The sequence below is a fragment of the Lissotriton helveticus genome, chromosome 6 (assembly GCF_964261635.1).
Source record: "Lissotriton helveticus chromosome 6, aLisHel1.1, whole genome shotgun sequence".
Classification (NCBI taxonomy): domain Eukaryota; kingdom Metazoa; phylum Chordata; class Amphibia; order Caudata; family Salamandridae; genus Lissotriton; species Lissotriton helveticus.
Window position 1 is genome coordinate 1,051,765,143 of NC_136067.1, and position 12,496 is coordinate 1,051,777,638.

The 12,496-nt window shown below is 44.6% G+C and overlaps 1 protein-coding gene across 1 annotated transcript in view; it reads right to left on the reverse strand.

Annotated features, from left to right (window-relative positions):
• The window catches only part of LOC144761640 (alpha-tectorin-like), a 317,960-nt gene extending 306,160 nt beyond the window's left edge, over positions 1 to 11,800 (reverse strand). Inside the window, exon 1 of the mRNA XM_078646930.1 lies at positions 11,638 to 11,800. Within this exon, the coding sequence (XP_078503056.1) occupies positions 11,638 to 11,725 (88 nt within the window). The 5' untranslated portion in view covers positions 11,726 to 11,800. The remainder of the gene's footprint in view (positions 1 to 11,637) is intronic.
• Between the last annotated feature and the right edge of the window lie 696 nt (positions 11,801 to 12,496).

The window sequence follows — 12,496 nt, forward strand, 5'->3', positions numbered from 1 at the left end:
GATGGCCAAACAGCAGACTTAAAGAGTCCAATCACCCAGATGGAAATTAAAGCAGCGGTAAATGCCCTCCCGCGTAATAAATCGCCAGGCAATGGCGGACTGCCCGTTGAATTTTATGCGATGTACTCTGAACTTTTGATTCCCCGACTGTTAGAGCTGTATCAGAAGGCAATAGAAGATGGATTCCTCCCTCACACTACTGTACAGGTGATGGTGATCTCCTTGCTGAAACCGGGAAGGGACAGCAAAGACATGGCGAGCTATAGACCCCTATTGCTCCTTATTACAGATTATACGATTTTAAGTAAGATATTAGCAACTCGATGATTGCAATATTCACCCAATTTGATTCACACTGATTAATGTGGATTTATACCACACAGGAGCACGGTGCTTAACTTCCGGAGGCTCCACATGGTAATGTCACAGGGGCCTACGGATGCTGATCCGCGAGGCTGCATCTCTTTGCGTTTGCGGCAAGTGTTTGATTTGCTCCAATGGGAATTTATGATAATTGCGTTGACCCGCTTTAAGTATATCGCCGGAATATGTACAATGGGTAAGATTGTTATACACAATTCCAATGGCAAGAGCCCGCACGGGACCTTACATTTCGAGTCAATACCAGGTAGAGAGGGGTACTAGACAGGGCTGCCCGCTCACGCCCCTGTTGTTTATTTTAGCGCTAGAAATACTCTTGCAAAAGCTACGTACAATGGCCAGACACAGGGGCATACACATTAACGGGGAAGTGCATGTGGTCTCGGCAGATGATCTCATTTTATTTGTTAACAATTTAGATGAGGCCTATGACCCTCTGCCTGAGATTTTTTCAACGTTCCGGACTTACGATCAATGAAAATAAATCATACGCTTTCTTTTTTAAGGAAGTAACTAGAACTGCACCAATTCAATTCGGCCAATGGAAGTTCCAGACCACACCAGTAACCTTCAAATATTTAGGCATTCAAATATACAGAGATGTGGAGGATATTCTGGATTGTAACTTGACCCAGTCTATAACATCACTCCAGAAACAGAGTAAGTTTTGAACTTCCTTACCACTATCAGTGGCCGGGCGGATAGCCATAGCTAAAATCGTGATGTTACAGAGACAGTTATATTATTTTGTTAAATGCCCATTCTGATTCCACTATTTATATTTAAAATACTAGACACCTTGCTAATTGAATTAATATGGCGCTTGGGGAATAGGCGGATAGGGCTTACTAAGCTACAATTGCCCACAAAACAGGGAGGTATGGGAGTCCCTGACATGAGGGCTTATTGGTATGCAGGCCAGTTGCAGTGGTTAGCATATTGGATAAAAGGCCACAACCTGAGAGAAATACTCATGACCACACTGGCGTGGGAGCGCGGGGAACTACATGTATTACCGTTACCAGGAAGAAGGGTTTTGGTGCCGACATCCCCACTATTGCGCATGGCTCTAAGTTATTGGAAGAGGGACACACGCTACACCAATACCTCAATGCTGTATGCCCCTAATATAGGTCTACTGGGCCTTCCACTTCCCTCAGGACGTGTGACAATCAGACATATAGGGATATGGGCAGAGACAGGAGTTTCCACAGTAGGCGATCTCTTCCACGACGGCATACTGATGAGTCATGACACCTTAGTGCGGGAATCGGAGTGTCAGATAGGTTGTTTTTACTGCATGCACATATTTCCCGATATGTTAAGACGGTGTGGCGTCCTAGGGGGCATGAGACTCAGACCCATGCGTTAACGCATATGCAATATTTGATGGGGAATGGGGGACACCTGACAAAGTGGTTATATCGGGGTATTTGCACGTCTGTGTCACTACAATCGATTTGAGATAGATGGGACACGGATGTTGGTTGCATACTAACGGATAAGAAATGGGGGGTACTGTTAGAACAACCATGCAAGATCTCTAGAAACCCAAAGTTTAAATTTATTCCGCTCATGATAGTACACCATGCGTATCTAACCCCTCACAAACTCAGCAAAATGTTTCCAGAGGTTTCAGGGGATTCCCCCCGCTGCTGCTTCCCAAATGTGGGCTTACTGCACATGTTGTGGGACTGCCCGAGACTATTGCACTACTGGTCGACAGTACAGGAACTAGTTAATAGAGTGGCACCAACAGGGAACATCAGGTCATTGGACTGTTGCATACTAGGGCTAGGTCCTAAAGGAAATAGAGGAACTCCTACACGCAGATCTGAGAACCCTGCAATGATATCGGCAAAGAGGAATATCTCTATGAGGTAGAAGGCCACCAGATCGCCCAAATTGCTAGACTGGTACAATGAGGTAGTTAGATGGGGAGGGTGGAAGGAGCGGAACTACAAAGAGAAGAGCAGAAAGGGAGGAGAAGGGTACCAATATCGCTCGACTGGAATACAATACTGGAGGAATTTGTGGCTCAGGATCTTCAGGAACAATAGGGGACTGTACAACGCAGGATTGTAACTGATTTTATATGATGTAGACGCCATACGGACTACAACACTGTGTACTGGTTTCTGTAATGTCAATATTCTCTAACTAATCCACAGGATGTGTATTGTAGAACCTGCAAGATTGACGAATTGTTATCGTGCAAACAAATGTTAGTTTGAGCCAGAGGAATGGGGGTGGGAGGAGTATTTTGATTGTTTTGTTCGAATACTATAACAATGTGTATGATAACCTATGCAGATCAAAATGATTGTGTTATTGCGGAAAATCAATAAAAAGAAGTTTAAAAAATAAATGGCACGAGATTGAAGCCCGAAAAGAGTGGAATGTTGCAGTATGGCACTGAGTGGAGCAGTTGAATTAAGTCTAGAGAGTTGAATTCTGCTAAGTTTTTGTTAAGAAACTAACATTGTTATTATTGAAGAAATTGTCTGGCTGAGGCAGGGGCCCTCCACAATTCTGAGCCCCAGTGCCACTGTACCTACTGCACTACTTATAGCTATGTACTGCATAAACAGGCATTCTCAAACCCTTTATGACCCACTGACAGGCACTGTGAGAAGCACACACTGTCTTTAGCCTCAACTTCAGAGCTCTCAATTGTGGCACTTTATAAACACCCACACCCAACATACTCTAGACATGACTAATATGCTGCACGAAAAAAAACCTACAAAAACACACCATTGAAACAGCAAATACTCTTGGGCTGCAGGATTAAGTAAAACATGTAAAATGTAAACATGAAACACAAAACTGACACAGATTACCTTAACAGGGTTTCCAGTCATTGACCACAGCATCAGTGTTTCCGAGCTGTATAGTTAAAGATATCTGTAATTTTATTTACTGTCAGGTCTGTGACCCGGATGGACTCGGCCCACTTAAAGCCCTGGGACACCCTCAGAAAATGTGGGTGGAGTATGCATGGGCGTCATTAGGGGTCGCCTGGGTTTGCAGTTGCAACCCTAGCTTGCCCCTTGCTACCCCTGGCATTGCCTTTGCGACTCCTGGCCTCAGAGGTGGCCAAATCAGTGCAAAGAACACAGGGGAGTCTCGCATTATCAGAGTCAGAGCTCTAACCTCATGATGCTCTGGGCGCTGTGCCATTGCCAATCAGTGCAACAGCGCAAATGCTCCCTACTGTAAATTGACTCTATGAATTGGTATTCCCATATTTGGCTCATTTGGTTTACCTGTTAGTCCCTAGTATAGTGCACCGTGCGTGCCCAGGGCGGGTAGACTGAATGCTGCTGGTGGGCCTGCAGCGCTGATTGTGCCACCCACCGAAGCAGCTTGTAAAGTGGGCAGTCGAATATAGTATGCCTGAGCCCCGAATATTAAAGTACATCTTGTAGTGAGGATTACTTTTATAATCTGTGTTTGAAAATACCACTTTTAGAAAGTAGGTATTTTCTTGCCTAAGCCTCCCAGTGTGCTCTGCTGTTATGTGTATTGGCTGTCTGGTTTTGGGGGTACAGGGCAGGCTGAGCCCGACCTGGATGGAATAGAGAGGTCTGCAGTTCGAGTATGGGGAGGGGTGCCCCTTTGATCTGAGCAGGGCGGTACCTGGTAAGGTGAATGATGGCTCCACCTCCCACTGTGCGTCTGATGACAGACCCCCTCTTCCTCAAAGGCAGAATGGAGCCCTGTAAACAAAGTTCTCCAGGACAACACCAAACTGGTTCTGGCTAGGTTCAGGGGTATTGTGACTTTTGAGAACAAATAATTTTGGGGGTATAAAAATCTGTGCAAAAACCCCTACAGGGTGTGTTACTTCTGGATGTCAAGACGAACCTCTGTCAGTGTAACTAGAGGGAAAGGACTTTTAAACATTCATCCATCTTGCTGAAGCAACTACCCAAGGGCCTGATTTGAGATTGCCTCCTGCTGAAGTCTCAGGGACATTAGACTTCACCCATCAGCCATCTGGATTCCTATTTGAGGGGGATTCTACACGCAGGTGAGGCCCACATTTGCCGTCCTACGAGAATCATCGCTATTGCTATTGTGGGCTGCTGCAACTGAGGAGCTGTGCCGCTGGGTGCCCTCATTTGCCGTCCTATGAGAATCATCGTTATCGCTATTGTGGGCCGCTGCAGCTGAGGAGCTGTGCTGCTGAGTGCCCGCATTTGCCGTCCTACGAGAATCATCGCTATTGCTATTGTGGGCCGCTGTAGCTGAGGAGCTGTGCCGCTGAGTGCCCGCATTTGCCATCCTACGAGAATCATTGATATCGCTATTGTGGGCCGCTGCAGCTGAGGAGCTGTGCCGCTGAGTGCCCGCACTAGTCACCACTTCAAGGATCTTGTTACCACCTACGCGTGCCACTGAGTGCCCGCCTTTAAGCCCCGTCCCAGGATTATCGTGAGTGCATGTCGTGGACTGCTACAGCTGGTAGCTGTGGCCGCTGCAAATCCACCTGTCATCACCACGGCTTCCGTATGAGGCTGCGTGCCGTGCCCCTTTAAATCTCAGGTACATTGTGCATCACTGGGTCGTGTGGACCCCGGCCTCGAACTAAGTCCGTTCCAGACCCTTTTCGAGTGCCTTTATTGCTTTGAAGTAAGTCTGTAATTATGTGCATTGTGGCTCCTGAGTACTTTTAGCCTTGTGTTCAGTCTGGATGTACGACATTACAACGCATGCTTTTACATCGCATGCTTTTACAACGCGAGTTTTACAACGCATACCATTACAACGCATAGCGCTTTGGGGTGCTGGATAGTGAATAGTTTAATTTACTATTCCAACTCCAGTCCCCGTGGACACTAGGGAAGGTGTTGGACAGTAAATTAAACGTATTCCCTATCCTAGAGCGCCCCCCAGCGCAATGCGTTGTAATGGTTTGCGTTGTAAAAGCTGCGATGTAAAAGCATTGCGTGGTAAAAGTTGCGTTGTAAGTGATGTTTCCCGTTCAGTCTATATAAAGATAACTATTTTTCTATAACTACTTGCGGTGTCCATTAGTAGCGTCTCTCCTGCGTTATTGTGCATGGTCATAAATGCTTCACACACTGCCTCTGAGATAGGCCTGTCTGCTCGTGCTACGTTACCACAGGGTTGAGCACGGGTTATCAAAGGTTGTAGCCCCCTACTCTGACTTAGGAAGAAGGATCCCTATTTGGACCTCAGCGACAGCCGCTGCCAACTAGAGATCCCCATTTTAACAGTAAGTGTAAGTGATTCAGAGTGAGAGAGTGCGAACAAGTGATTCAGGGTTGGGAATGAGTAAACAAAAGTAGGTGAAAATGAATGAGTGCAAGTGAGTGCTAATGACAAAATTATTGTAAATAAGTGAATGTAAGTGAGCATGTGTTGTAATGCTTGTAGAGCCGCTGTTGTACCTGGCATGCTTCTTGGATTACAGAAGCACCCTTAACAAAATGTTTACACTAGAATACTAGAGGCAATTCTTGCATATGGGATCCTCTTGGCAAAATGCAACTGCTGGCACACTGTACATTTTGGTATGGAGTACCCATGAAAAAATGCCAGCGCTGGCCTCCTGGAGGAAATTCTTGGCAATGGGAGATCTTGTAGCAAATTTCTGGTGATGGCACATTGGAGGACATTCGTGGCATATGAGAAGTCAACTGTGGCAATGTCATGAGGCCATCCATGACAAAATGCGGTCCTTGACATTTTAGACCTAACTTTTGGCATAAGGGGCCTCCACAATGCAATAGAAGCAGTATTAGGAAAATTCTGGCACTGGCACATTGTATGCATTGTTTGGAAAAAGGGGGCTACCATGGCAAAATGCTGGTGCCAACAATGGAGGTAATTTTTTACATAAGGGGCACCCATAGGACAGCTTAAAAACATAATTGGTGGACTCATTGAGATTGTCAGATTTCATTCGCTTTGGCACACCATTAAAGGGCTTGAATATTTAGTGAGTGTATTTTTAGAGCCTATGGCTTTTTAGCAAATTTATGTGAAAACTGTGCTTTAAAATGCACTAGTAAAGCACTTTTTTAAAACTTTTCTAAGAGGAGAGAAACCCCCACCCTCTGTTCTCCCCTAGACGAATATATAATACTAATTATACAATTATGTCACTTCAGCAATGGTAATTATCATAATGTCATCAGGATTAAGGTGAGGCGACATCACTTCTTGGGACGATGCAGGGTCAAAGGTCATATGATGTCACTTCCTGTGACATCATTACGGTCAAAGGGTATATATGTCACTTCTTCTACCCCTGGAATTTTTGGTTAATCAACCAGTAATGGGAGAAAGTCAGGTGAGAATTCTTTTTACTGTTTTTATATAGCGTGAACTTGCCCAAAGGTATTAGAGCGCTTTACATGAGCACCAATTTACATTGTTCATGGTCAGATTTTGTTTTTTCATTTGGGTGCAGGGAGACCAGTGTTTAAATTGTAAAACAATGAGTGCTGGAGTCCAAAGCTCTGCCCAGAAGCTTTGCGGCAGTGCTATTAAATGTCCAGGAGCTGAATACAAAGGCTGCATATTATGCACCTCTTTAATCCACTACCAGATACTCTCTGCCCCAACTCTTGCAGGTTCCTCATTACTCCCTTTGATGGTTTTTCTTTCTTTCTCCTCCTTCTCCCCCGTGTGTGTTTATCACTCTTTTGCTCTCCGTACATGAAAAATAAATGCAGTGGACCATAAGGGCTCAAATTAACCACAAAGATTAACTGACCGGGTCTGATGGCTCAGTGGACTAATGGCCACTGGGCCTGTGTTCGACCTCATAGTCACAAGTTCAAATCCTGGCAGGTCCACTCAGCCTTTTATCCATCTGAGGTCGATAAAATTAGTAGCTTTGAGATTGGTAACATTAAACATATGTTATTCAGCGCCAAGATACCTAAGGTTGATCGTGCGCTTTACAAATACACATGTTATGTTATTTGTTCAGAACCATGAAGGGCTAAGCTGTTGCCAGGACTTGAATCTGGTACCCAAGTTCCAAAGTTGGCTGCTCTAGCCATTAGGCCACATCTTTGGCATGCTCTTACAGTTACGTTTTTCTTTTCACTCCAAAAGAAGCTTTTCAGTTACTAAAGATTATCTTCAGGTGCGAGAGCCAAATTGGTTTTGTGGAAGAAACTGATGCCTACAACTCCCAGACCGTACTTCAGGACTGAAACATGGACATAATGCAAAGAGATGGCAACCCTGCTCACACTGCAGTCTGTGCTCTGAGCAGTGCTTAATTTGATCCGTTGGTGGGGGCCCCTAAAAGGAGTGGGGCCCACTGGCCAGTGTCTACTTTGCCTATTCGGTAATCCGGAACTGCGTCAGTGGTGACTTTACGTAACAGAGCTGTGTCTCTCGGCCCCAGGAAAATATATCCATCAGACCCGAATGGCAAGTTTAGTAGTAGAAACTTAGCGCCAAAGCTGGCACCCTTGCCCCATAGTGCAAGGGTATCTGCGTGCAGGGGAGAGTTGTTTATGTGTATGAATGTGTCCTTTCCTGCACATAAACAATCCTAAAATGCCATTCTGTCATTTTCATGTGTGCTGCATGAAGCAGCACACATGAAAGAGACAACATTTCATTTTTTTTAAAGATTGTATATGGACAAGATGGGACACCTTCCTGTACATAAACAAACCATGGTATTTAGATTTTTCTATGTGTGCAGCACACATGGAAAAAGCAAAAACGAGGAGAAATAATGCATTTCTCCTTGTTACGCCAAATTAAGAACAGGATTTACCTGGTCTTAATTTTGGTTCTGCCTCCTTTATGTGCGCCACCCTTGTAGATAGGGGGCAGTGTCAAAATGAATGGATGTTGAGGTGGAACGCCCACCGCAACACCCACTGCCCACCCCTTCCACGCTAAGCATAGTGTAAAAGGGGGGCTTATTTACAAGGCGCTATAGCCACGTTAAGTGGCTTAACACTACCTTGTATATTAGGCTTAGCCCCTATCGCCACCACAACATCAGTAATAATGAGGTTGTGGTGGCGAAAGGGGCTTGTACATATGCCCCATATGTCTCTTTCTTCTTCCACACTGCATTTTCAGTCTCTTTACCACCCTCTTGCAGGCCTACCGCTTGCACCCACAGGCACAAATGAAGCAGTGCTCTCAGCTCTGCCCGTGGTTAGGGCTGGGGCTTTGCCAGAGATCCTCCTCGGAGATGTTTTACATTGAAAGCAGGACAGATTTTACAAAACCTCAGATTTACATCACCTACAGCAGAACAATTATGCTTTCACCATAGATGTTCCAAGGATACCTATGCCACCATTCCTCGGACTGAACAACGAAGGAACTCGGAGAACCACAAATGGCAATGTGAACATAATGGGATTTGCAGCCAGTAATATCAAAGTATAGATTATAGCTACAAAATTGTTTGGACCTATAGAATCAGGATTACAATAAGACGGCAGCGCGCTCAGTAGGGGGGGCATGCATTGTTATGCTTAACATGGATGGTTTGCATTGTCAGCTTTCCGTCCATCATTTGTTTGCTGTAACAACATGGAGACCATGGCATTTTCTGTGCAGGCAGCATAGCATCATCTACAAAATTCTACCTGGTGTGGATTGACCCGGTGCCACATCACTGTAACATCCCACAATGCTGTGTCCAAATCATGCATATTGAGATTAAAGTTGGGTAGTATCAGAGCGCACTGCCAGGACGTCTTTAATACTACAAAAAAATCTACAGCTTCTGCCTCAATGTCATTGTAAGGATTTTTGGGACCCTGGGCCAGACATATTTTTGGGCCCCTGTTTAGAACAACTTTAAATTGTATTGCCTATTGTCTTCTATTTCAAGTCTCCACGATGCCAAACAATATATATGTGATCAAGGTCCCATGCGGGCTGAAACGTGTCATGGCGGTGGTGGTGTTGGGTACTAAATAAAGAAAATCGCACCATCAACTGGGTTCGCTTCGTCTGTTGTTTACAGTACCTGAAGACGTTCTTTGCCACGCATATCTCTATATATATATATATATATATATATATATATATATATATATATATATATATGTATATATATAGGGGTGAAAAATCCAAAAAATGGCACGGGGGAGAAAGTCAGAGGTAGAGGCAGGCACAGAGAGGGTGAGAGGTTCTGATGGACAGATAGAACAACAAGGGTACAATAGGTTAGAGAAAAATTATTTTACCAGGGGTCTCCTTGTAAAATGGGAACCCTGGGCAAGTGATCACTTTACCCATGCCTTAAAGTATGGAGAATACTGTTTGAGTGTGCAATTTACAAGAGGTAATCTCCAAGCGTAAGATCTGTTCACAGTTTGTTTACGTACAGTCTGAGTCATCCATCGATCTCAGGTACAGCTCAGGGGAGTGTTTCTGCAGGGCTTACCATGACAATATAGTAATGAAGGGGCTGACAATTTGGCAGTGCCACTCCCATCCACTTAGCTAAACACTTGGGGGCATATTTAAAGAAACTGGCAGAAAGTGGTGTTATGCCAAATTGGTAACGTTGTGCTCCAACAGGTTCAAAACACAGGGATGCACTGTATTCACAAGAATGTCATGCACCCCTGCATTACAACTAACGCTGCCGCTAAAAACGCTGGTAGCGCAGGCACCCTAGTGCCAATTTTGCAAGGGTGCCTGTGCTGCAGGGGCAATTGTTTATGTGCAGGGACACCTTCCTGCATATAAACCATCTCTACAGTCGCTTTTCTCTATGTGTGCCGCAGAATGCCACACATGTGGAAAGAGCAAAATAAGAGGAGAAATAAAAATGTCTCCTTGTATCGCCTGCTTAAGACCAGGTTATAACCTGGCACGTTTTTTACCACTGCCCCATATCTTGTAAATATGGGGTAGCATCAAAAAGCAATGGGTGCTGTGGTGGAAAGCCCATTGCAACACCCATTGCACGCCCCTTTCACACTAAGTGCTGCGTGAATAGGGGCGTTATTTGCTTAACACTGCCTTGTAAACCAGGTAAAGGCGGTAAAGCCACCAAAACACCGGAAAAAGTGATGTTCTGGTGTTGTTAACTCCTTGTAAAATGCCCCTTGGTATGTTTTGGCCTCTTGCAAAGATGTCAGACCAGCAGCAGACACTCCAGAGGCCCAATGCATTCTATCATCTCTAAATGAACCCAAAGGTGTCTTAGGCGAACCTGTCACTTTATTTCTCCTTTACAATACAGTAGGTCTTCTCAATGTCCTCAAAGTAGAAAAACAGGTAGTCCTTCTATATACCAAATGTTAGCTTGCCTTGCCAGCGAAGAAAGGTAATACCAGCAACGTAGAGGTCCACAAGGAGCAAGACCAAAGAGCAACCATCACTCCACCCTGTCACACCTCAGCATTAATAGTTGATGAATATTATGCATTTGGGTGCTGGCTGGGAATATCGAGACCCGATTCTCGACAGGACAGAATATTGTTACAATATAAAGGGACCAAAAATCGAAAAGTACGTTTCTATACACTTTCTATACCCAACTCCACATATACGTACCTTGATATATATATATGTAGATGTGGAGTCAAGAACAGAAAATCCTTACCCCCAGCTGTGCACGTGCCTTACAATATTTTGTCCTCGAAATTGTTGTAATGAAATTCTGGTTTGTCAATATTCTGGGTTCAATATTCCCTACTACAATCGTGCATTTGTATAGCTGTAGGTGGCTTTCCCTCGGTCATGGTTTTCAGCCAAAAGCGCTAAATTTGGTGGAAATTGTCTTACATTTAATTTAGGTTATTACGCTACTAAGTGCATATAAAAATACATTACTTAAAAGAAATCTAGACCATCTGTCTAAAAGATAAAATAGTACAATTACAGTCAGTTACATTTTCATTCTAGGTAAGTCAGGTGCAATGCATACTTCAGAAATTTCGTTAAAGGTATGTATAATCTCAACAGAAGACTAGCTCTACAGTAATTGTAAATTGAGCGGTGGACGTGTGAGTCTGACGTGGGTTCAAATGGATAGCGGGTGTACAGTAGTACACATATGATTATCCTTAAATATTTTTTGAGGTACATTTTTCTGAGGGCTCAAAAACAAGAAGGCATGAGTAAAAAGTGGCTAACAACGTCACACTTTCAACTTCCCGTCAAATGTGTGGGCCTATAAATCTCGACAAGGTTCTGGATGAATATCTATGCAGAATTTAGGAACATGTTTTCCTTGTCTCGCACACTTTGTCGTTGGCCATCTGGTAATCTTACCTTCCCCAATATCGGTATCGGCAGCGGTGGCAGAGACGACCAGAAATGCGGCCTGCACGAAGGCAAAGATCATTCCAGAACACGCCATTGAGGTCAGGACGCTGAGGGACGGAAACCCCTCGGGTGGCCTCTGAAAAAGTCTGTTAGCTTCCCTTCTCCCCGACAGAACTAAATGTCCTCAGCCCAGAGCGAGTGGCAAAAATCACCCACCTGACGCACTTCTTTTTTTTTTAACTATTTCTTTTCTTGTTCTCTTTTTACAGAGATGAGTGCCTCTCAGCGAGCGCGTGAATGCTATATAGCGGGCTCGACAATGGAATTCCTAAGGTGCACAGAGACGGTCAGTAGAGACCGAGCTGCTCACACAACAAAACATGCCGCTCTTTTAAGACCAAATTGCTCCATAGGGGAATGAAGGGGAAAACAGCACATTTTTTGACCAGTGCTATAGCAGCAGCCCGATCCTGTGCTATTTATTGGCCTGCCGTGGGACCCCCGTAACTGGCCCAGACCATTTATCCAGCTCTTGGGTTTTATCTTTGTCCGGTCAACTCTGCAGGCCATTAAGTGGGGGACACCCTTTCTTTTCCCTTCTTGGAACCAATAAATTGCGTTGAGAGTCAAACAAGCATTGTGTGGGCCCCACAGAGTGAAAGGCTTCCATTTCAAGAGATTCTGTTGTCTACAAGAGACGTGTTTGCACTGGAAGCGCACATGTAGGCTTTGGTGCTGTGCCCTACAACCGCCGTACGGTGTACTGGCAAACAAAATGTACACTACAGTTTAGAAATTATTAAAATACAGCCTAATTCAAATGCTACGTCACAAATGGAACTTAATGAAGATGCGACTCCTTTCC